This window comes from Macrosteles quadrilineatus, unplaced genomic scaffold (genome assembly GCF_028750875.1).
Source record: "Macrosteles quadrilineatus isolate MER2022 unplaced genomic scaffold, UCM_ALF_1.0 Scaffold_8__2_contigs__length_117827958, whole genome shotgun sequence".
Taxonomy (NCBI): Eukaryota; Metazoa; Arthropoda; class Insecta; order Hemiptera; family Cicadellidae; genus Macrosteles; species Macrosteles quadrilineatus.
Window position 1 is genome coordinate 109,547,411 of NW_026542601.1, and position 27,212 is coordinate 109,574,622.

At 34.7% G+C, this 27,212-nt stretch overlaps 1 protein-coding gene across 8 annotated transcripts in view; it reads right to left on the reverse strand.

Moving 5' to 3' along the window:
• LOC128999338 (calpain-A) overlaps positions 1-27,212 on the reverse strand; it is an 82,356-nt gene that overhangs the window by 28,402 nt on the left and 26,742 nt on the right. For all 8 annotated transcript variants that reach the window (XM_054425784.1, XM_054425782.1, XM_054425781.1 and 5 more), the window contains 8 exons: positions 11,617-11,793; positions 9,800-9,869; positions 8,597-8,714; positions 7,838-7,972; positions 5,208-5,376; positions 4,146-4,327; positions 3,477-3,730; positions 295-458 (listed from right to left, as the gene is read on the reverse strand). In XM_054425784.1, the coding sequence (XP_054281759.1) occupies positions 295-458; positions 3,477-3,730; positions 4,146-4,327; positions 5,208-5,376; positions 7,838-7,972; positions 8,597-8,714; positions 9,800-9,869; positions 11,617-11,793 (1,269 nt within the window). The remainder of the gene's footprint in view (positions 1-294; positions 459-3,476; positions 3,731-4,145; positions 4,328-5,207; positions 5,377-7,837; positions 7,973-8,596; positions 8,715-9,799; positions 9,870-11,616; positions 11,794-27,212) is intronic.

Consider the following 27,212-nt stretch of genomic DNA (forward strand, 5'->3'; position numbering starts at 1 on the left):
GTTTATAGTAAACACATGATACACACAAGAGCGTCCGTTTTCAGATTGAGTTCGTTTTCAGTTTCGATAACTGGAGTGGAGTGATTGATTACATTATCTTGGAGTTGATTCTTTTACATAGGAAATTATGAATGTTAGGGTTATTCGTTTTGAAATAACACCCATAATACATTGCAATTGCTCAAATTTGAGCAACAGGTGCACTACAAAAAATAAATCTTCTTTAATCATTTTTCCCAGCTCACTAAACTAAATTAAATTTTACCAGGTCATATACAGAATTGAAACACTCACCCTATAAACGGCAAACCCAACGGTAAGACAGTCTCGGCCTAACCTCCGCTGTGATCTTCTGTTCTTCTGCATCAGACCAATCACAATCGTACACTTGTTCTCTTCGTCATCTTCATCAACGTCTGTCAGAGTGATTCTGTATTGAGGATTGTGAGCGAACGATTCTGTAACACGATATGATTATTGCAACAACTTGAAATTTGGTTATCCGAGACAAAGGATGAAAAGTCACTGTTCGATAAATAAAAGTAATTTAGTAAAGTGTGGTTTTCTCAGAAGAAGTTCTATAGTACAGTCTAACCTTGATATAACGAACCTCAATATAACCAATTCCTTGATATAACGAATGTTTTTTAATCCCCTAGAACTCTCCATAAGAGACTATGTATATTTTACCTCTACATAACGAACAAACCATAACATCGACCTTGATTTAACGAATTTTTCGTGATTTCGGCTAAAATAAGACACCTCAATATAACAAATTTATCATTGTCAGAACCTCTACATTGCGAATTTAACCTCTGCATAACGAATTGTCTACGTCTTTCCCTTGATATAACAAATCCCCCACCCCAGTATTGTTTTTGGAAAACCTGTTTCTTTATCAAATGAAATGGAAAGGTGACGTCATCGCTTGCGCTAACATTCGTCTGCTCCGTTTTATACATCTCTCTGTCTGCTGTCGCTGCGCGCGCAATGTTGCAACTGAGAACTGATTTCATTCACTGAGGACTGATGATGACGTAATCTGTAGTAAGCTGTGATTGGGTGATAAGTAAATATGGTGAATTGTACAATTTTTGGATAAAGAGAAATCTATGAAAGAATATAAAAACAAAAGCAAAGAGAAAGAATAGCAACATCGTTATTTTAACATTACTTAATTTATGAGTGTTTTTATTATCTTTAAGTTGGCTATGAATAAGCACATTTATAATGACTTATCTTATAATTTATTGTTTTCAATACGATTTGTTTCAACTAGCAACACCAATGCTATAGTTAATGATTATTATTGACATTCCTCTGTTAGTTGTGATAAATCAGTACTGTACTGTAAGTAGCCTACCGGCCTGAGCAGTCAGTAGCGTACAAAACTTTCTACTGTTTTGTTTTGGTTTTTACATGGTTTATGACTACGCAATGTAGTGTTTGGCAAGGTTTTAGGAGGGTTAAAACAAGCTGTGATTTTAAACTTACAGTTTTTATCCTGTACCAAGGTCAATGCCATTGTCATGATTGCGCAATATTTAAGATCCCTCACCTTTATTATGCCGGATAATTTAGGTTCTACCATTGACTATTGGATACAGAAGGTTCTACTGTACAATGAACACTGTACTGTAAAGTATTGTAGCCTACGCTACATTAATTGTGTTTTAATGAGGTCAAATCCCAACCTATATTGACCGACGCTGGTTCTGAACCTCGACTTAGCGAAATTCCTGCAAACCTAACCTCTATATAACGAACCTCATTTTAACGAAATCCTTGATATAACGAATATTCAGTTCGGTCCCTTCAGATTCGTTATATTGAGGTTGGACTGTATAGAAAAGTTCCACCTCCTGAGAGACTTGACCTATGTTTGTTTTCTTACGAATGTAAATAGTTAGGTAAATACATATAGCTTTATGGTGAGCTCCTAAAATGGTGACGTGATCAAAAGCATTGGTGATTGGTGAGATTTGGACACAGGCTACCATGGACAAAAGATTTAAGCTTTGACACCTAGAAAAGCCACACTACTGGCAAGAGAAATGAGCTCTATGGTACAGTACGTTTAAAAATCAGTTGGTGATTAATAAAGTCTTAAAGTATTCTGGGAGCTGACTGATTAAGGTAAACTATAGACTTAAATTAGTTTGCTGAACATTTACAACAAAATACTAGACGGATACTAAGGAATATTTCCATCTGACACCGATAGGCGTTCTGCTGGACGTGTACTTACTAGTACAAACGTGCCTACACAACGACTGTCCAGCCGACAAGAGCGTAAGGGTCATTATGCTGCCCATTGTTGCAATAGTTTTAAGTGTGCTGCAAGTAAAAAACCCTGCCAGTTGAGGTGTGGTCTGTAATACGGGTTTTGTTTGCCATACGCTTATTGAAACCTGTAGTGACAGCTGGTTTATTAATTTTATTCAATTTGTCAACACATGTTATGATTATTGTATGTTGTTATTATTTGCGTTTACCAGTTAGGCTACTTGAATAAAGCTTGTTGTACATTTTTATTGTAACATATTATTTGGCACCGCTACATATTGGCAGTGTTTTTTACTTCAATAAAGGTGGTTGGACTTTTTATTTATTGAAAATGTTATTTGGCACCGCAACAAAACCTATAGAAGTTTATTGTCAAGGGTGTGAAGTATACAGGAACGGCGTAATAAATTCCGTCCGGAAACGGTTCATTCAGTTTCAAAATGTCCAAACTATAGTTTACATCCAACATTTTGTTTTTGCTTTACAATGTCCAACCTCTGACGTGATCTAGTTTAATCATTCAAATGGAAAATTTTACCTCAACCAACCAACCTACAGTTCACGCCTGACTATGAGTGACTTTTACTTTTTTTGTGTACTAAAACATAGACTTAATTAGCAACACAGCACTTTGATTATGACAAGGACTTCCGATTGCGTATCACCGGGTGGCTGAGCCTGCAGGCAGAAGAATTCTATGATATAGGAATTTCAAAGCTAGTCCTCTACTTTGATTAATGCCTCAATTTCTTTGGGGGTATATAGAAAGTAGTAATTTAGTTGCTCTTTCTAATGTACTGTTATAGTTGTAAGCTATTAATTTTCAAGCTTAAGCCATTAAACTTAAGCTTACGGTGAAAAATTCCATGGCATGCTGTAATGACAAAGTACTTGTGTAGACCTAAGAGACAGTTTCTACTGATCTAAGGGTGGCCCAATGGTAATAATGTTTGCCACCATTAGACCTGAAGAAAACAACTCTTTTTCTCAGTTGATAATGGTATCAGTGACAGGGAAATATTCTAATGTTTTGTGTATATAATGTAAAGTTGTGTAAAGTGCGCCAGTTTGGACTCTTTCCCATTCAGGTAAGCCTGCAATCCTCCCAAAAAATTCTAAAAACCTTGGCCCTTGTGTTCTATGTTACACCTTTAACCTCAAAATTATGGGGAAGGTTTTAAACTTACGTAGATAATTTCTACAGCCTCCAGCAGTGACTCCTCTCACCCACTCTCCTTCAAACACACTCATCTCCCATCGCTTCTTGTCCGAGGCTGTCAGTTCATCCTCCGTTAGAGAGTCGGGGTTCAAGTTACAGATCTCCAGCCGCATGAAGTGCTTGATGAAGTCTCGATACGACATCCAAAACTCTCCGTCGTTCTCAAACACCAAACCAATCTCCTGCTTCTCATGTTCCGGTATAAACCTCCATTCTGGCGATCTGGAAAAGTTTTATAGGTATTAAGGTATTTATTTTGGAACATGCATGCTTTGTAAGTAAGTAATCACTATGTTAAACAGACTTGATTTGTCTGTCTTGGACTATGAAAAGAAAAAAATAACGAAACACTTCATTATTATACGCAATGTACAGACAAAACTGTACTTTTATTTATTATAGATATTGTTTATTGATCATTCCTCCAAAACAACATATTCTTATTGTTTACTTAGAAGAGAGTGTTTTCCAAGACAAATACCCCTTGTGAGATAAAAAGTGAGGGAGCTTAATGTATGCTCCAAACTACTGGATGGCATTATGACATAGCTAAAATCCATTGGTGATTGACAAGATTCGAACCCAGGCCTTCAATCCCTATGCTACCAAGCTACACCACTACGTCTAGTCGCCTCACTTGTCACTCCACGGGCCGTTCCACTCCGCCTCGTTGCCCCAGGGGTTCCTCAGACGCAGCAGAGGTATCTTGCCAGACATGTTGGGAGTGTTGATGTCCACGGATTGTACCCTGGTGATGCTGTACGCGTGACCCTTCACGAGACCGTCCCTCGTCTGCATCTCCGTCACACTGGGGTCCGGCTGTCAGGGACCAGAACACACAAACATCTCAGGAATGTAGGGTTAATTTAGACTACAATGTTGAAACAAAAATAAGACACAGAATCACAAGTTGCTGTTCTAAGCTCTCTAAAAATTAAATACATGAGAACAGTGCTTTATATGCTTTTATTGGTGCTTGATTTCAGGATATGAAACAGTGGATTTCTGCAAACAGTGGAATATTGATGGAGGTTTAAGACTATCACATCATTCATACAACCAACTGCTGTGTAGAATAGTATGTTTTGTTTTTTCCATCGCTTACTCTCCATCCCACTGAGTCCAACCAATTACAACGACTATGTAAACATTTAAAACACATAGAAGTCGCCCATTGCTACAATATTTCCCAGATTGACAAATGACACAATTCAATAGACACAAGTTATCATTTTCTAAACTGGTTCATGACGTAAATAAATAAATTGGATTGAAAAGAAACAATAAATACTCTCGCTGCAGCTAACCTGTTGATTAAGCGAATTTAAATTTTCCTGATCAGAATGCTACTGAAATATTCCCTTAAACATGTTAGATTTATTCTCCATTTAAATAACATTAGGTTTAGTGAGTACTTGGGTTTGCTGCTACACAGAATGTTATAAAGTCTATTTTTTATGTTTCTCCACCTCAAATTGAGCCCAGAATACCAAAAATGTGTCCCAAGGGCTGAAGAAAAGATGTAGGGGGACTCAAACAGAGGAAGAAAGTAGGATGACTAATAGAGATAGCAAAGTGTTAAATGGATGTTTACATTTTAAGAGGCTTTATCGTTCACCATAGATATACTGGGATGGAGGTGTCTTGTAAGCCTTGTAATAGAGTACTAAATATTATTAATTTTTAACAAATATATCACCTCAATAGAGCAGCCCATGAGTGAATTTCTTTCATATGCCTTGAGCAGGATTTGAAACAGGTGAGGTGGAGCTTTTTCCAGATCGTAGTTTTCTGTGATGCCTCCCGTGAAGTCTTCCATAGCCTCGGATGTACTGCCTCCCTTCAAAGCTTCATATGATCCGTGCAGCCTGGAATAGATGATTGATGTAGTCTTTATGAATCAACACAGCTAAAATTAACAACTGTTATAAGAGTGGAAAAATCAGGGGGCAGTTTCGTTTGAGAAGAATGATACAATTTTTATCTAAAGTGGAAAAATTCCTGCGGTTGCCCTTAAAGGTGAGAAGCAAAGGGTTGCCACCTTAGGTTAGGGAAAAATCCATGGCCCCCCTCCTCCTCGGATTAACATAGGCTTAAATACAGGCATAAGGAACCAAAATCAGGACTGTCCCGATAGAATCAGGACGGGTGGCAACGCTGGCCTAACCATTGACTATTGGATAAAATAGACCACCTACATTATTTTCCATCAATTACAGATGTCTTGTTTCAAAACATTTCCCTTCTGATCATAAATGACCTCTTGTTAAGAATAACATTTGAAAGCTTAAGTTACAAAAAACAAAAACCAATAATTTATTGATAAATGTTTTTGCATGCTGGAAAAAGAAAATTAAGTCCAAACTCTGCATAGGATCTGCAGAAAATATAGAAAAACAATAAACATGACCTATGTTTTTATTACATCTATAATATTAAAACGAAACAGTGTTTTTTTATTTCACAATTCTGAATCAACCACTCGACGGATTTTCATGATTTTTGTGTTGAAAGGAAGATAATTTTGAGAACTAGGGAATGTCGAAGCCATAATTTTAGTTTAGGGTCCCAGTTTTTTAGAAATTAAGTTTAAATTTTTAAAAAGTCTAGCAGCCGACGCTAAGATTCTAAACTAGCTTTTGGCATAAAATAATTTGCTTAACACAACAGCTGTAAACATTCAGCTTTTGTGTCACAAATTCAGCATTTGGATAAAAACATGGATAAAAATGTAAAGACATACTGAGGGTTGACTTATTTATACTATGTGTAATGCTAATCATTGATACGTTCAATTCTTTTGTAAGAGGATGACAGATTAATTTAATATACATAGTAAAATACTAGGATGTTCAAATTATTTTTTAAAGCAATCTTTGTAATCTTCGATTTGTTTTAGAGCAATATAATTTGTTTCAACTAACAGCTGGTTAAATAAAAATGCCTTATTAGAACTATGAGGTTATTTACTCTGATTTTGTCATTGATTATTAGAAATAGGTAAGATTAGTAGCCCACCGAGAAAAGTAACACCATCGATGTGTACAAGTCGAGGATCTGTACACGAGTTAAATGAAAAAGATTTGCAAATTATTTCACTGCTCATCTTTTTTGGAAAGGGTAGGAAAATCACAATTTTTACATGTTTTAATTCGTCTTGGCAGCTTTTTGTTTACAATCAATGTTTTTGAATGCTTGAACTTTGTTTGGATTAGGCCCGGAAATATTGATGTCATAAAGATGGAGATCAAGAATCCTCAGGAATACGATTTTAAATTACCACCACAACCTCAGACGGGTGTTATCCAAAGATATACAGATGAATGTCATAAATTGAACACAACGTCATCATTGACCTAGGATACTGCAATTAGACTAAACATCCTTTTATGAAATCTAAAAAAGTTGTTTGGCGTGTGTTTAGTTGTGGTTACATTTGGAGGCGCTGAATTTTTTATAGTTTAAATAAATGAATATGGGGAATTACGATGTACATTCATTCAATGAGGGTGGTATAATTATCAAGGATATTGGAACTGATAACGGGATAGATAATAAACATAGACAATTAATTACGTCACTAGCTTTACTAGCGTTTTTACTTTTTAAATTCCTTCAACATGTGACCAGTTCTTTTGTTCAAAGGAATATTTTTTTTTGACTTAGCTGTTTACAAAACAAACTAATATGTTGTTGTGTTTACTTTTCGTTGTTTAAACTTATTTATTTAGCAATTGGTGCAGTGAAATTGACATAAAGGATATGTGTGGACGATTCGTTTAATGATGTCAGGACACCAACGTTATAATTATGTGTACTGTGAATTTTATTGGATGTTTTCGTTTTATTTTAGGGAGTTTCAACTCAGACCTACTGGAAATTGTGTATAGTATGAGTAATTGTATTGTGGTCATATTGATTATGGAAGAGGTAGGTATGCGATGGAAGGTGATATAATTGACTAAGCCTATACACTTCTCAATTGATAATTACTCATTCTACTGTAGGCTGCAATAAAAATTTTCTTTATACGTGTAAACTAGCTGTTCTGAATTATAGGCCTAAACCGTTTTAACTGACTACTCCCGTACGTAGGACGGGCTTACACCTCGTCCTCTAATAAATTGATTTAACAACATATAACCTATTTTACTGTAGTTACTGCATTAGTGTTGGAGGAAAAATATAATTGATTTAGGAATCTTTTTGCTGAGCTGATGTATCTCTGTTATACTTATAGTAGAACAGTTAAGAACAATTTTTCATTATTTTATAATCTACTTATACTATACATATTATGAAAAAATAAAAAAATCTATAACCACTTACTTGGCGTATGCCTTTTCCAACAAGGCACTCCAAAACTCATTGCTCTGACTAGAGTGAAGATACACAAGTTGTCCGTAGCAGGTCGGCAGACGGTCGTCTACACAAACATCCACCCATCTCCCGTACTGCCAGAACCTGGTGGAGAAGAGTACAAATTACTGTAAAATCTTATTAAAATTATATATGTAAATGTTATACTGGTTACTGTGAAACGAAAACTGTGCATTTAACAAGTAATCAACTTCAACATGATCTTTTACATTATTATTCTGTATAGTAACAGTTAGTTATTAAGGATTAAATACATTCTTATATAGCCTAATCACAGAAGCTAATTAGACATATGGGATTACTGAAGTCAAACTAAGGGTGTTATTCGGTCTAGTTGCTGTACCCATGCTTTCGCTTTGCAACAGGGTAAAAAAATAATAGTGCTGCAATCTGTTGGTAAACTTTGTAACTGGTTAATGCTTTTGAACATCGTAGAATTTAACTCGTTGGTTTATTTGAAACAACTGTTAATAATATTCTTTGATTTTTTTTAGTCTTTCATAATCCCTGACATGGTTACCTTTAAGATGGTCCCAGGGGGGCTAAGCCCTGAAAGTTATCACAAAATTAATTATGTATAAACCTATTCCATGAAATTCTACATGTATGTACCAAGTTTCGTGGCCATCATTCCATCGGTGTCTGAGTTTATCACTGCCAAATATATATACAAAACTTCCTTTTTTATACTTATAGATTTTTTGATACCTGAAGTGAAAGATCCCTGCGTATTTGTCATCAAAGCCCTGATCATCTGGTACGACCTGGTGGAACAATGTTGGTTGTAGAGTGAGGTTAGCCACTGCTGCCAACAACCAACAGTCACCTGCACAACAACACGGACAAGTCAACATTTGGTTGTTGAAAATGACGCAAAACAATCAGGTAGTCTAAATAACCCTGTAAAAGAAACATTCTTCACTGTGAATTGGTGTAAATACCTGCATTTATGCAATATGGAACCTAAGGGTATGGCAAGTAGTTACGACTCACGTTGGAGTCATCATCAGGCCAGTACAAGATGTTTTCTTTTCGATTTGTTTGAAGAACGTCAACATTAATAATAAACAGGACACCCAGTTGACAAAAACGAGAAGATAATACTGTTAAAAGACGAGACACAACGTGATCGAGGGAAACCTGTGACTCCGTTGGCCATACCGAAATATTCCACATTGCATACATACTTGTATTTACACAAATTAATAGTATTTAAATGCGATCAGGATGTTAGGATTCAATCAAATACGTTCCTTCTATATAAGTATAGTAGAATCACAATAGTTTAACACTCTATTGTCCAAATTTCAAAACTACTTAAACATACTTTGTAATGAATTGTAAACTCAACTATTGAAGCAGTAAGAATTAGGATTGAACTTTAATGAGCAGTTTAATGAGCTTTTAACAGATAACAAGTTTGTCTCCCTAAAAATATTGGTTCAAGGAACCAAACATTATTATTATTATTGAGAAAGATAATCGTATAAATAAATGAAAATACAAATTTCAAAAATATTGGTGAAGTTTTTATTTTAAGTTTGAAAGATAGAGGCGTTCCATATTTTAACCAGAATATCCGAAGGATAAGTGATAAATAGAAAAATAAATTAAATGAAAATCTTTTATTTTAACAAAGTGAAATGCAATAATGGTTAATAGTAAAAAATAAATGAAGTTATATGGTTTTTAAATAGTTTAAATTAAGCTATTTAGCTGTTCAGTTTAACTCAATGAGCAAATTTAAGTTTCTAATTGGTTATGAGCTGTATGTTTCTTATTTGTCACCCACGAGAAAAAATCATAGAATCCATAGATAAAGAGATGTTAATAATAATAGGTGCATAAGTAGTTATTTTCCACATGTAGGCCTGAAAAATAAGGTTAGTTTACTTCATCAATGTTTCTCACCTAATTCTCCTTGCTGTACATCGAACCTGGTCGCTCCCTCGACAAACAGTTGTGGGTCGTCACTGATTTCCTACAACAATCAAGAGGAACAATAATTTCAGTTTTACTAAAGTAAAAGGTTGACTAAATGGTATTGAATATCCTTGTAATCAATTAATCACAAGTACCCAAAAACAGACCATACAATGGTATACAACGGTGTCATGTTTTTTATTTGAAAAAACATTTAAGGGAAAATAAAAAAAAAATGCTTTACCTATATAAAGTTGTAGTTTGGACATGTCAAATGAGTAAACATTTTTTTCCCTTTTTTGAGCCTAACGAATGGGTGAAATGAATGCAAAATATTTATGCTGTTGTAATGGGCTATTGATAATAATACAGTAAATAAGTATTCTTCTATTGCTTTTAAAATATTATACGTGTTTCGTCACTCTAATTTGCAGGCATACAGTACCGGTAACTAATACAAAATTACATAACCAAGCGATAGCAAAATTAAGTAATATAACAAAGGCTAAGAATTTTCCCAAGCGCATTTAATTAACAATACCACCATCAACTGCTGGGAATGGCTGCTGAGTACTTTAATTTTTTAAGGGCTAGAACACATGGACAAGGAGGCATGACGTAATATTTCTCATGTTATACACATGAACATACACTAATACACAGTCAATACATGACCAAAACAACACCTTGTCTAAACAGGGGTTTTTTTCGATTTAGTCTTCTTGCTGTAGTTTGCACTGAATTTTATATTTGCTTACTGTTTAACCAACATTACAACAAAACCAAATGTTATAGACACTCAAAAACAGCATTTTTTAAGCATATTCCAAACTTAAGCAAAATCTGTGATTGTGACTATAAGCTATAGTTCAGCTGCATAGAAAGCGACCTGAGTGCTAATGCTAACCATGCTAGAGGAGGTCGCTATCTAAGCGGCCAAACTATAGTTTTTTTCTCTAGGGTAATTTACTTATTCCATTGGTGAGTGTCTATTGAATTGGTAAGGCTATTGAAAAAGAAATGTTAATGATATATTTATTTCTTATAAAAACCGTGATGGAAGGATAAAACATAGGTGTGATACTCCCGTCATAGGCTGATGTCACCCAGATTGCAAACGCCATTTCACTATTTAAGGCAGCTCCAGATATGCGCCAGTCGCCAAGAACGAAATATTTAACGTTCGGTGATCTAGGTGTTTATTCGCCAATTAACGAGTAGACGTCTACACACGTGTTGTTTTACAAGCAACTGTTCATTTCAGGAATAGGAAATATGCGTTTACTTTTATGTGTGCAAAAACACCGACGATGAATGGGAAAACACGAGCACGAATGTTTGCTGCTTGTCAAATTGACAAACACCTATCCACAGTACTCGCAATTCGGCGAGTCTCTTCTCGGTGCTTGGCGAATGTCGCATGCCTGGAGCTGCCTTTAGAAAACTTATGAAAACAATAAAAACCAAACAAATAATACTTACAGTCACATGATATGACAGCCACAATCAGGTGATTTTCTGTTTGCAATCTGGGTGTCATCAGCCTATGACGGGAGTATCACACCTATGTTTTATCCTTCCATCATGTATAAAAATGAATATAATTACTGGTCAACCATAGAGAACATTGTGGTTTCATGGTTACAAATTCTGAGACCTGTTTTTAGAGAAAAACTAAAAAATTGTTAAATGTTGTATATTTTATCTAATAAAACATATTAAACTATACAAAACATATTTATTGATTCTAGATTCTTTCAGCTCAACATCAAATACATGAATCTACACATTTAACTTTAACTTACCATTGGTCTTTTCCATTCGAATGGTTTTGGTGGCCCTCGACTAAAGAATATCGAGCTGTCCGCTGCTTCAAACTCCGGGTCTTCCCAGAGCTTCCCCTCGGCCAGACACTCATCCCGGATCTTGTAGAAGTCCTGGATATCAGTCTGCTTCCGGAACCCAGACCCTCTCTCTCCTAGCTGTAAAATAAAACAACACTTTAGAACTTTGTTGAAAAAACTCAATCAAGAAAACCTCAAAGTAAAATTACAGTTTGGATGTGAATTTGTGAATAGATGTATTAATGGAGGGATACTATTGTAATATGATATTACAATTCATAAGTCATCACTTAAAATATGTTTTTATAATTTCCTGAGTGTGGTAATTTAACAGTAATGTATATATCATTTGTGACTGAACACATGACCTCAGCTTATTTGAATTCGATGTTAATCACGGGTCTTTTTGTGAATCAGTGAATATCATACAATGAAACTTGTAACATTTATTTTAATTAAAAGTTTATTAAAACCTAAACACTTTCACATTATCAATACCACCCTACAGATATCCAATTTAATGTCAATCATTAACATATAGCTTTCATCTTACCAACAATCCGATACTTTCAGCTTTATCCACATTTAATTTAGTCCGGGAATCATTAACGCTATAAGTAACTTTTAGTGAACTTTGACCAGAACTTAAACGATTCACAAGAGATTCCTTAGAATTTCTCTCACTTTTTGTTTTGACAATTTCTTTTAAGCTGGGTCCATAAACATGTTTCAACCCGTAGATCGGAGGTGGGGTGTAAGAAGAAAAAGTTAACGATCCTGGTTTATAAGGTAGTTTTGCAGTAGAATTGGAAACTGTTTCACCAAACTCGGTCTTTGTCACTAACACTTTATGCACAGACTTAGCACAATCACTGATTTCCACAGGTTTCAACAAACATTCAGATTCTTTAGAAGAATCTGCATTATCTAAAGACCTAACAGATGATTCAAGCTCTATATAAGCCTTCGCCTCGTACATTGTTTCGCACAAGTTGAATTTTAGTCACTAACTGAGCTTTTGTCAAGGAAGTGGGCAGCGAGTGATAACAGAAGATAACAACATATGTGACGATCATGTCGCTCACTCAATGTAATTGGTCATTATCTGTGATTTGAATCACAACAGAATAACACCTACAAAATCATCTGGGCAGTGTTGAGGATTTAGGTAAAATATGTTACAGTATTCTGTAAAATATATAAATTTTGCGTTTATGATAGTGAATATCAATATTTATGTTATGTTAAAATGAGGAGTCTGTTAGTCTGTATGTCTAGCAGAAAAGCAATAGACTAATTTAGCTGAAATATTGTGCAATAATAATCACTAGTGGTCGCCTCGTGGTCGAAGACTCAACCACAAATATGTATTGTGCAAACTTCTCTATTTTCACCCTACGCTGTAAATAAAACACGGTTGTAATTTCTTCCATTTGTTTTGATTTTCTGTTTATATTCCGTTGTTATTTTGTTATTAACATGGCAGCCCATAAGGCCCATGTTAATTATTTTAAAGATTTAAATTCATCTTTTGTGCTTATTTTTGAGGCTATTTTAATTTATAAAGGGATACTGCACATATACAGGCAAATGTCTTTCTAACAGTATGCTTAGATTTTCCTTGCAATGCACACAAGCTGAGAAAGAAGGTTTTCAAGAAACATACTTGCCTATTAATACAATAGATTGTGCCCATGATTACTGGGTGTATACTCATCCCATATCGACCTAGGATTTTGAGCCTTCAGCTTCCAGAGATGTGAAATTAAACTTTGAACATTGCATGTTAATTAGTTTTTAAGTTATTAGAAAGAAAAACCTATAATATTTGATGACATTTTTTTTAAAGGAATTGAGTTCAGCTAGCTTAAACATGACAAACTTTAGAGTCTGTGCCATTAGATGTACAAGAACACAAAACAGATCACTGATATTTCGTCCTGATGTAGGACTTCTTCAAGAATTAGGTTGAAGAGAAACCTCAACCTATTTCTCTTCTCTACCTCAACCTACTATACCTTCCACCAATTAACATCTCTATTCATTTCTCTTCCACCTACCCTCTTAAGAGACCTACCCTCAGTTTTATGTTTGGTGTCCTTTTATTGTGCACCTATTAGCCCCTGGACTCAAATTTTCTAAGGTGAGCTAGCTGAACTTCGTTCCTTTAGATAAATTCCTTACTATAGTCCGTTCAAAAAATAATATGTAGGCGGTTTGAGGGAAAGTTCCCCCACCATTTTTTACTTAATGTATATTGCAGCTGATTGACATTTTGGCAAACCTCAGCTGTTGTTTTACTTTTAATTGTTTTAAAAGTAGGACTAAGTAATGGGGGGCAGATTTCTTCCTCTACAACCACCTAAACTTTGTAAAAGGAGAAGCGCTCGATTTCTAAAAAACAAGGTGCTGGAGCTGTAACCTATTTAACGTGATTAGTACCTATTTATGCCAAAATTTGTATCTTTCTGAAAGAGAGGTACCTGAACTCTGTTCCGCTGTGTTCCTCCGCAAAATGAAGCATTTGCGAATTTATTGGAAAGGAGTATAGCTAATTGGATTTCCTTTCAAATATTATGTTCACTTTAGTAATGTTTACATTTAATAAACTCTTAATTTTACTCAGCCTAACAAGCTCATTCAAAATATTAAAAAAATATAGTAAAATTAATTTATATCTATATAATTAATACGCTACATGAAACTTTGTCGGTTGAACTCCTCCGCCATTTCTTAACCGATTTTATCCATTGACGTCTCATTGGAAAGAGCGTGTCGCGTAGATTGGCCTTGCATTTTTTAAAAAGTCCCTTGGGCTCCGCCCCAGTGGCTTTGAAAGTTCCCATGTTATCCTTATGAAGAACATAATTGTTTACATTTTGATCAGCTGTATAATTTAACTGCTGTTATTTATTTTTCAATTCAATGAAACACATTGAGTACGTTTATTTACTATTTGAGTTTGTTTAAACATAACCCCCAAGACGGATCGTGTTAGTATGGTTGTATCTTAAATTTGTGTATTTATAGTTTTTTTGTGTCGCTATGACGGATCGTGTTAGCATGATTGTAACTTAAATTTGTGCATTTATCGTTGTTTTGTGTAGCTATAATTTGTTTATTTATTTTTTCTTCTTTTAAATGCCTCCGACGCGACAACAACGAAACATAGACAGGAGGCGTAGTCGTGATAACGACCGCAGCTACAGAACAGTGGCGCGTAATAGGTTTAACTCATCACAGTCAGCACCTGACCCTGGACAATCTCAACTATTGGTTACAAATGCACCCTAACACTACCCCAAAACGACTTTTCGTTCTCAATTGGCCCTCTGTCAATGACCTGTGTTGCCTGTACAGCGAGGTATTTTGAGAAGGAGAAAACCGATCTTGAGTTGACTCTTTTAAATTAATTGTAAATATGACTGTTATTCGTTTTAAAATAAATCCTGTAACACTTTGCAATTGCTCGAATTCGAGCAACATGTACACTATAGTTCGGCCGCTTAGAAAGCGACCTGCGCGCTAATGCTAACCTAATGCTAGAGGAGGTCGTTTTCTAAGCGGCCGAACTATAGTATTTATTGTATAGTGACACCATTGTTTTTTTGTAGTCTAGCACTAATTTAAATAGTTAAATAAACAATAAACAATCAAACTGAATTTCACAACACCTCCGAGATGAAACAAACTTAACCTTGACTCTATGCAGTAAGACCTGAGTCATCTGGCACAACTGATAAGAACAGCTGTGCTAGACAAGTAACTTGAGATAAACCGAGATAGGTAACAGATGTTGACATACTCACAGTATGGACAGGGGTGGCTGTACAGGGAGGCTCCATGGATAGGCTACAGATACAGGAAGATGCTGGGTCAGGATCTAGGGGGTTGGGTTGAGGGGGGGGGGTGTAACCTCCCAACTACCCCCTAGCGTGTGCATGACCTACTTTAACAACAGGGAGGAAATGTATGTTGTGTGAAATGTGGCTGTATTTTAAAGATTTATCTTTGTTGTATTAAACTCATTAAAAAAAAACTAGTTATACCCCATGCATAATTGGATATGAGCTAAAAATGTCTGCTTTAAAGCATTTACAAACAAGAATCATCAATGATAATAGAATTAGTAAAAGTACTAAAGCCAACAGTTTAATAATATAGAGTCGTAATATAGAGTGTAGATGTTATTATTATAGGATAAATCAATTTTTCGTGTGATTTTTCAAAATATTTTAACTCATGCAAATCACCTGTGTTGCAGTGTAAATTCAAAAAAGATTAGAAAAACTTGTAAGAATAAGTTTACCATTCTTACTTCCCTACGGTTTCTATGAAAACAAATCAAGAAAATAATTCCCATAATTTTAACATATAGTAACCTTAGAAACCCAGGGATTCTTTTCTTTCATTGGTAAAACATAAATTGTTTATACATAAAATTAAATATCATAACTGTTTTCCAGAACTATTAGATAAAAATCCATTGGTGGTTGGAGGGATAACAAGTAAAATAACTTGTGTCACAATATAAGGTACGGTAAAGAATATTTGAAACAAAATCTAAGCAACAATTAATTAGTATTATTGTTTCTTCCCTACTGTTTCCATGAAAACTATCAATAAAATTCCATAAGTTTAACAGTTTAACATAGTAACCTTAGAAACCCAGGGATTTTTTTCTTCTGCGTCCTAGGGCAATATGTTTCGATTTAATTCAAAACATATATTTTCATAAAACATAAATTTGTTATACTGGTACATAAAATTAAATATTAAAGCTGTATCCCAGAAATATTTTGACACATTACATTAGTTTAGGCTAGTCTTAGAGGGTAATGTCAATAAAACATAGATAAAAATACATTAGTGATTGGAAGGATTTGAACCAAGGATCTCAGGACCGAAGATCTAAACTCTCCCCGGACTAGCTCACTCCCAACACCTAGGGGGGAACCCAAGAGGGAATTTCAGTGTTAGAGCCATTTGGAATTTTAAGATTATGAGTAAGATAGCAAACTTTCTAGTTCCTAGTTATATTTGGAACATTGCAACGTTTCACAACTATTGGATGAATAGTTTGGCAATGCACTGGATAAATTTTATTAAATGAACGTGTCAGGGAGCAAAAACCTCTGTTAAGAAGTCAACACCATAAAATTCACATCTGAATGCAGAACATGGCCACTGATGTCTATATTTGTCAAGGCAAGGTGCACTGGATTTGCCATAGAGAGAAAAGTCAAGTTCACGCTTAAGGTTTTTTTGTGATAAGCCACATTCCCAATTACCACCTTTGATGTCAACTTAGCTAAGGAGTTATTCATCCTTTATTCAGTCGACTCTTGCTACCTTGATATTCATGCAACTTAAGTTTCCTTGACTTGTGCATTGTTTCTAAAGTATTATGATCACTACGTATTATGATTACTTCCAGTAAAACAATTTTTATTTTTCCCCTAAAAATGAAACAGGAGCCCATTATGAAGTATTTCATATCCTGCTTCTATCGTAAAACAACAAATCAAAATATGGCTATTGAAAAATATATATGGGTGCACAATAAAGTATGTCACTAAATATCTCCGCCCCAGCAAACCTGCATAGACTAAGTGAATTTCCATTTGCCTGATGGGATTTGCACTAAAATATTTCCTTTAACTTGTAAGATCTGTCCCCTAACTAAATTGCATTATTAGGTTTGACGAGTACTTTAAAAAATTTCCTGTATCCGTCTTTTCGTAAACATACTTTGACCGCAGATTATTTTTCCAACTACCCCATTGCAAAGCATGGAGAAATCTACTTAACTCCATTCACAAAATTTTGACAATTTTAGGGGAAGAAGTCTGTTCCCACCACTTGATCCTACCTTTGAAACAATAGTTTAACAGCTGAGGTTTGCCAAAATCAGCTGCAATGTAAAATAATCAAAAAGAAGTGGCGAGGGAACTTCCCCTCAAACCATCTAAATTTTGTGAACGGAGTATAAAGTTCTAGGTACTTAAAATACCTGGTAAGTAAGTTAGTATATTTTACCTATTTAACTTGAACCAAACACTGTCTATCAATCAATCATTTTCATGACAAGTCACCACATGATTAATCATTCAAGCTCAAACTTATCTAATCGGTTGATTGATCAATTAATTATCGATACAATCTTTATTCCAACTATTTGCACTCAACGCTCTGTTTTAATCACAAAGCTGCCAGAAGTAGCGAGTGTGTTTTCATTAGAGCAGAAGCCGAGATGCTACAAATGCCACCTTTTGTAAGCCAACGCCCCCATAATTGCTATGAACTTTACACCTTACTACCAATGCCTTCCTTGCAAGATTAGTCCTCTACTTAGTCTTCCGCAGAGCTAATTATTTATTAATTTATAAAAAAAATGCGCTCCTCCATTTAAAGCTAAAAGTTAGTTGCTAGTACAAGAAAAGGAATTAAAGTATTAATTTACTGAGAGAGATATCTTTTAAGACTCTTATGTGGGTAAAAATTAAAAATTAATGGTCACATAAATTTTATAAAACAATTTTTTGTCTATTTTAGTTGACATTACTTAATCATAAGACAAGTGTTTTGGTTGTTTTCCAATTTCCACAACATATGGACGGATTTGAACCTGGGACATGTAATAAGTACACCATCCTCCAAATATCATAGTTATAATCTGTATACATGTTTTAATAACTTTTGCTGTTGAAAATTTGTCTCAATATAAAATTAAATATAAAAAAGGGAAATTATGTGAATGAATATAATAAATTGTTATTTATTTCAATGATTATATTATTTAACAAGCAATAAACATTGTATGTCAAAAACTGTTTAAACTGATGAGTATTTTAAAGTTTACGAATCTTTATTCAGTTTCATGGAAGTGGCAAATTGGGAATATCCATTATAAAATTGAACTGTTATCATCTGAGGCCATTACTTTCACCCTTATCTGACTCATTTATGGACTAAAGCTCTACCTTTCTGATTTACCTCTAGATAAAATTAGGTGACAACTTTTCCACTGTAATAAAGTAGAAAGAACAATTTGCTGTTTTTAATTGCTCATTTAAGATTGATAATAGTTTTAAGAAACTGTTAATTTCAATATTGTTTACTTTTCAAATTAAAGGAAACATCTTATAAGTTCTGAATGGATTAATGTATCTGCAATACTAAGACTGCTTTCAGAGTAAACTAATTATTTCCCCCGAGTAAAGCTCGGTCCCCAGGTACTTTAAAACATAGAACGTAGAAATGCAATCTAGAATGAACTAACCAACTTTCTAAAAATCACAGGATACACAATATAAGCAAAAAAAGTTTTCCTTATTTTAGTTACAAAATAATATCCTGAAAGATTTCCGTGCAATTCAGAAAACCCCTTTATATCACATAAATATACGTGGTTAACCTAAGGACTCTATATCAGTGAGTAAATAAAAAAGCTAGTGACAAAATAAATTTATCTTTCCAAAAATTCATTTTAATAAATAATACACTTTGAATTTTATGATAACAGATAAGTGCACAAAAAATACCTATAATCATGGACCACTCACTTAGACTGTCTAAAACTAATGAGATTATTACTTTACTTACACGTTAAACATTAAAAAACATTGTACAAAATATATGCTACCAAATTGTCATTGTCGTTGTTACTTACGAAATATACAGGGAACCGATGGTACTGATAAGGCATATAGATAAGGCACTAGACTGCGAGGTTAGAATTAGTTAGGCAGTGGTCTGACTACTGAGTCCACTACGCGATCTCTGCCAATGGGATCGATTTTGGATCCCTCCCTCCATAAACCCACCCTCAGCTCTGCAACCCCCATCCGTCAGCATCGTGATGACTACTACTGACCACTGGGTACTTGGACGCGAGGAACAATGAAGCACGAGCTGTTGTAAGATAAGATAAACTACATACGAAAAATCATAAAATTACTTACTTTACCCCAGCGGTAATTTATCATTGGGCTTATGTCAAATATGGCCTTGGATGATTTTGCACTAGAATATGTAAAATTCTTAAGTGATCACCCTTTTGACAACCTCGACGCCTGAAGATGACAGTAGAAAGTTGAAACTAGTTGCGAAACTAGCAACAATCAGGATTACCACGAAGCAGGTATTCACACAAATTTCATGTAAACATGTTTGTTACACAAGATTTCAAAACAAATTGTCCGAGACTTTTGTTAACATTTTGTTAACACATGTTTTAAATATATTTTTGTTGACTCTGGTGTAAACGTAAACGTAGTCTAAACATACCCATTCTTTATCATATTCGGGTTTAAATGCCAGATTCGTACCCGTCGTTGGTCATAAACTGGTTCCTGACATACTTAGCCTACTAGTAATGTTTAATACTATCCTGTAATTGATCGCCGTGAATTCAATTTGTTGTAATTTATACATGTCCTGAACTAAAAGCTTTCACTGGTTATCTTGCGCACGGTTTTAGAACAGAAAACCGTGTGGATCATAAACACAAACAAATTACGTCACTGAAAGTAAACATGTTTATATTGATATTTAAATGGAACCGTCGAAAAACGTCCAAAACCCGATGTTACAGTAATCAGTGGTAATCAGTATACATTCCACATAATTAGTTCATTTACGTTGATGCATACCGTTAGCTGCCTTTATATTCGTGTGGAGTCTATGTTTGTTTTCTAAAAAAATTATTGATGATCGAGTTACTAGGTAGGCAACAAACAACATTAAATAACAACTCATGCCAAAACCATAGATGCGTTTTTGTTATTTAGCCAATGAGAAAACAAAGCTACGGAGAACATCATGTTCCCTGGTTCCCTGTTCTGTTAACAATGTTAATGGAATGTCCATAATCATAAGCGCATCATTTAGATTTCATAACATTTTTTGCATAACTTATTGGATTAGATAACACTATTTTTCTAAGAATTTTCGACTTGTTTAACTCTATGGAAGTTAACATTAAAACGGTTTGACTTTACCAGTGAAAACTTAACCGTTTATTGCTACTTTGTTAAAAATTCGGTAGGCTATATGCTTTGTACCAACTTATTGCTGGTCTATTGTCTGTGATATAACCAATAACCTAACGATATTCAACAGGCACGTGATAAGGTTCGTTTGATGTGCAGTAGAGGTTCTGGTTACAGTGTACCGTATGCAGTCCACACCCACGCTACAATCAACTGTCATTGTAGCTAGCAGATAGCAGAGTTGTATTGTGTTTGTTGTGTGTGTGAGTTGCTGTTGTGTGTGTGAGTAGCAACAGTTCAAGGTCACTCCCACACGCACCCGCGACGCGCTATCTGGTGGCCTTTGTATCAACTGATGCACTACAAGTTCAGGTCGACCACAAACATAACAAGTTTAGTGTGGTTATATTCCATGAAAAAAAAACTAAGTTTTCGGAATCAAAACAAAACATACCAAGAGAATGCATGACAATCGTATCTTGGTAAACATATCATACAATGTTATGGTTGCAAAAAAGTTTACACTAGAGATGGATGTTTTCTTGGATAAATTCAAACTTTTCATTTTACCCATAATCTATCCCAAACACACTGCAACAGTTGGAACGTCAAGTTCTTAGACTGACTACGAAGCATGCAACTATGCAAGTTTTATTAAATCGATCACCCAGTTTACCTGCACTGTTACTCCCCTTTTGTTCTGAGTCTAAGCATTTTCATCTGAGGAACGAGAGTAGATGCAAAGAAAGCAATTCTACTGTATGTATTTATTCAATTTCGATCAAAATAATAAGTATATTGCAGACAATCCCGTTGTAAAATGGACCCTTACCTCCCTATGAAAACCATCTATTAATTATGTTGAAAAATAATATATCCTAAAATTATGTTTCAATAGCCTAAAAAGGTACGATGAATTGGGTTTTGTATGAATTGAAATATTTAAAGCTGCCTAAATATATGAATTCTTTATGTAAAAAATACAATAAACACTGTTAGTCCTAAAGTAGGTGTTATTAATTTACATATGCTCGAGTTTTAAACCTATCCGTAGCTTAACTAAAACTCAACGGGTTTCATTAATTTAATAAAATTGAATTGTTTATTGTGAGTTTTCATTAGTTTAACCAACAGTAAAAAATTGATTATCTCTTCTGCTTACATACTTTAAAATCACAAAGTAAATATATAGGGTATTCAAGCAAACGTCTAAAAGGCTGCAAAATCTTCAATGAATTACTTTCGTACAGTACTTACAAATTTTGGTTATACAATTGTCTTTGAAAACTCATTTACAATTCGTGCAAATACAGAATGTTTTTTGTCATAATCCGCTGGGATTTAAAAGGTTGAAATTTTCGCTCAGTGGTTTACTTTTGTGGCTAAGCTTGTGACGTGCCCGATGACGTAATCACGTTGACGTCACTGCTGGATATATCTGTTGGTGATGGGTCGGTAGTTACTGTCACGGCCGTCTAGATATCCGAACCAATCTGGTCTGCCTTCAGCCTTGACAAACACAACACAAATCTGGAGTGTTTAAACAAACTTTGGATGCGAGGTTATACCAAAATATTCGTATTGTGTGTAGTTGATATTTATTATTGCTAAATTATTTTATTATCAATGATTAAGATGGGGACGAAACTTTGCGGATCTGGGTCCAAATAAAATAATAATGAACGTGAGGGTAGAAAGAAGTAATATTTTATTACGCTTTGTGTAGCTCTGACTACAAGATCCGCTGATCTTCAGGACATAAGCCCAATTATCAAGGAGAGCTGAACCCAGTCGGAATATTATCAAAATGCAGCTCTTTTCTCAGCAGCGAACCTCCCAATCTTTTGATTGGAAGGCAAGCACTAGAAGCTTACAGCGACCATAGGTTTTGCCGATCGTTGGGGAAAACCAACAGAAAAATTGATGGACCATTTGTGTAGATGAGATTAAATGAGTGTACAAAACTCCATATTCCATATTTGTGAAAAATTATACTTTGCATATAGCATAAATTTCAAGTTTTAACGTTTACATAATCGGTACGTGTGTGTTAGTATCTGTTTGCTCCGGTTAATGCAAAAACTACTAAAATGACTTGGCTGAGATATAGTCTGTATGATGATACCTGTCTCTTAACCTTCGTCTACCAGGGTCTGGCTCGGGCCATCGGTCAGTACCTAGTTTAATCCTCCTAGGTCAGTACCCAGGTAGACGGGTCAGAGACAGGTTCCACCGTACAGACTATATACACAAATGTATTTAGTGAACCCACCTAGAGCCTATTGTATTTTATGTCTTCAAAATCTCAAATGGGGCGATGTCCTACGACGTCTAGGTTTTAATGTGAAGCTTTGAAATGGAAATATTGATTAGTCTCCATTACAAGAACAAGAATAATTACAATAATTACACTTCTTTAAATACTAGATAATATGCTCATTTTACCATAGGCTTACAAACAGCTAACTGAATCAAACCGAAGAGAATTTTGTACAAATAGTTACTGAATTAATTGAGTTTTATTTACGAAATAATACGGTAAATGTTTAGTCATGTTATTCCAAGAACCATGTTATTCTTGTTGCAATGCTGTGGAAGGCAATTAGTTTCACATAAAACAATCAATGAGTCATACGTTCTTTCCTCATAAATTCACGATAAAGCCAAGTCCAACAAAGTCTAATCTGAGTACAGTCACAGTACGATTACAAGTGTTTGAAGAGACAGGTGATCAGCTGATGTTTGTCAACAGTGATGCTGATTTGAACAGCTGCTGTAGAGCTACAGCTGTACGACGCTATGTGCAAGCCCAGGTCGCTGACCTGTTTTCTTGGTCGCTGAACAGTTTTGCACACTTTCTCCGCTAAATTCTGTTCCCTTGCCGCTAGATATTTCACGAGAGAAATCCTAGATGACAATTTTGTTGCCAAGCTCATAATATGAACCAGTATGTTATCAAATAAATCAATAAACGGCATCAGCATCAGCAATCTGACACATACTTTCTCCCAGTAGCTTGTCAACAACCTTTAGCATGGGTAAGCCTGGAGGTACCTAATTAGAGAAAATCACAAAAGTCGCAATAACTTTTGAACAGCAATCGTTTTAGCAATGGGGGGGGGGCTTGCACTATTTTAGAATTATATGAGGACCATAACACATTATTAATTTTAATCAAAACCTGTTTTTTTTCTAAAATAAGATTTTTGTTATTTGTTGTTAGTGTTTTGTATTTGATTTTTGTGTTAAATGCCTTTTGAACCGTAATTTGTACGGAAATGGGATTTGTACCACTTTGTTTAGAATATAAAGGCTTATAACCATCTATAACATACAAAATTTTTTCTAAATCGTTCGGGCAATTTTAGAGAAAATCCAATTTTTCCCGTTATTTTATGGGTTTTTGTGTGAAAATCACAATTACCAACTCGAAACCCACTTCTTTGGGCTCAGGAGGACCCAAAACTGATGTATCCACTCAAAACTCAAACTCAAAAATTTTGACAAAAACAATACTTTCTCCATCTACTAGCCTATGTGTATAGGGGGAGAAAAATAAAACACTTTTAAAACATTTAACTGAGAGTTAAAGCTATATTCTCAATTCCCAGATTTATTTAATATTGTGCCAAGAGACAAGCAAATAGTGTGCGCTTGTTTCACCTACTGTCATTTACTGCTATGAGTCACATTATTTAAATAAATGTGTAATGAAAAAACTACCAACATAAATTGCCTTCACTGTTTGAATTAAATAGTTTTACAATTTTGACAATAACAGGAACAATGCCCATGCATTCTTGGTAATCTCAGAAATGTCTGAAATACAGGTTTATTTTAACCTCCAGAAATATTCCACCACACACTTCCTTAGTTGGCAGAATTCCAGAGGAAAGGAATTTACTTTAAAGCTGAAACTGATGTTTGGTGGAGCCAATGCAGTAGAGTAGAATTTTCTATAAAGTAGGCTATTTTTTCCTCGCATTAATTTATGTGTACAAATTTGTTAAATTAGTAATGTACTAATAACATTAATGAACATTTTTTCCAAAACAAATTATATAGGACTTTGAGCCAGTTTGTAACATAAGTACCGGAAGCTATATAGAAAATACGGAAACTGCCAGGGGAATAAATTATTTCAGCAAAACAAACTAATTAACTAATACAAAGAAGATACAGTTAACAGAATGTTTTAAATGCCACTGTATACCAGTGTTGTTAAGTATATATTTTTAAATATTTTCTAGCAAACTTAAACACAGCTTGTAAGTACCGGTATGGAGACAAATGTTTCAACGCCTTGTGGAAAACATAAAACAACTAGCATTCTTTAGATCGTTGAAGACTTTAGTTAAACTAATTGGATTGTTGTAAACACGGTTTAAGGTAAATAAGATTGTTAGCTAAAATTTTGAACGAAACACAACAGTAGACTTATAACTTTGAGGGTAAGAAGCTGGACATTTTTCCAAAGAACGAAAAAAAAGTTCCTTATTTTTATGATCAATAGGAAATATGACCACAAAGAATGGATTTCCAAACATTCACAAGGGCTTTACCACACTGCATTTAAAGTTCCTTTAAATATAAAACGAACAGCGGCTTTCCCATATTGTTAGAGAACATGCATTGTGCTACAGTCTTCAGTGTCTACTTTTCGCATGAGTAGTTGAGTTACGAAGGAGATCTGATGGCCGTGAAGGAGGATGTAATTACTGGGGCGGAACTACAACTGACAACTTGTCAACCTGCCTAGGTAACTAACTGACTGAGTGATACCAATACAAGAACTGAGGTAATATTTACAACAGTGTAAATTACCAAAACTTGACCAAAGTATTGCTATTGGTGTAAAATAGCAATATGTGTTGTTGTTTGAAGATTCGCTACAATGTAACTGAACACAATTAGTAATTTTCCAGATGATTTTAAAAATATCAGAAATCCTAAAGGTTTAAACTATGCAAAACCTTGTTATTAATCTAAGACTTTTTTTTATTTTAGTTGATAATTGAGTGGAAATTAAGTGGATTAAATGTTAAAATACTCGATTAATTTGACAGGAATTTTTATAATTTGTCGTTGGATCTAAAATTTAAGTTTACACTATCTTCTAAGCCCCCTGAAGAAAATTTGATTCCCCGGCTGCCTCTCAATAAATCTTAAATTGCCTAGCCTACCTACAATGTATTGGGAAAAAATAAATTAATTCAAAAGTACCAATCACAGTAACTTTGACATTTAGGCTTTTCTATCGCAGTCCCCCCTCTACTTATTGGTCTTCATTTACAACTTCTCACAGCGAAAATAATTGAAAATCAATCCTCACCCATGGTATTTTCCGCCTTACTCGCCTCTGTCTCCGAGGCAGAGTTCTGCGATGTTCTTCCTTGTACTCTCTACTCCCTTCAAATTCCATTCCTCTAACCCTAAGGAACTTCACCCCCCTAGCCTCACATGGACGACACACCCCTCTCTTCCAGTCGTACACCTGCTTAGTGTGAGGAATCATCTTTACTCAAGACAAACTGGGACTGATTCAGAAATCTCAACTTGTACCACTTGACAAGCCCACAGATAACAATTTGGATGTTAACATGTATTGCTTTTGATTATTTGACTCATTTCAGATATCGTAAGGAGTGTACTTCTGCTTATCTGTTAGAGGTTGTAAAGTGTTCTTGTGTGTTAGGAATGTATGGATGAATCATTTCAGGTGTTTGCATCAGTGTACAATAATTTTGTAGGTTCAAGAGTATTTGTGATACAAGAATACATTAAATTGGTTAACTCAATGAAGAGATTGTATGTTAAAGAAGCCATGGTACTTTTTTGTAGGCAATAAGAGAGAAAATCGATTAGAATTTATGGCCTTTTAACTCTAAAAGAAATTGTATACAAACCCCAATGCTGTAAAAATTACGGTTCAAAGTTATTGCAATTTTGTGATTTTCCCCCATAAAATATTCTAGTTACATACATACATACATGATACATGATCTCTCCGTCCGTAGTCCTTTGCCTTAAGGAATTGGACAGGTCATGCATGGTTAATACAAAGAATAACCATCCCTCCCCCATAAGAATACTACCATCGCTTACCCATTTTAAGGGTAGTTAACAAGCTAATGTAGAAATGTAGAACCATGTCCTCATCCTGCAAACTGTGTGGACACTAAATTAAATTAATCAGTTCTGGTGTTAGTTGCGATAGTATAGTAAACAATTTGAAAATACCTTAATGACCAACAAGACCAAATTGACTTTTTAAGTAGGCTAGCTATAACAAAGCAATAACTGTTTAAACCCTAACTAATTGGAGTTCTGGTTGTGATCAATTAAAAAAAAAATCTATCAGCCAAGAAACAGTTACAGTAAGTGTGTGTGTTCCTTTAAATCATAAAATAATCAGCATAGGCCTAAATACAAATTGAACAGAAATAAGTGAAGAGCAAGTTGTGTGTAGGTGAGATTCTTGCGTGGTCTTTTGATTGTTCTTCCTACACAAACTTGTTTATAATGGTCCGGCAACTGTATCAGGAAAAGCCCCTCAACCCACGG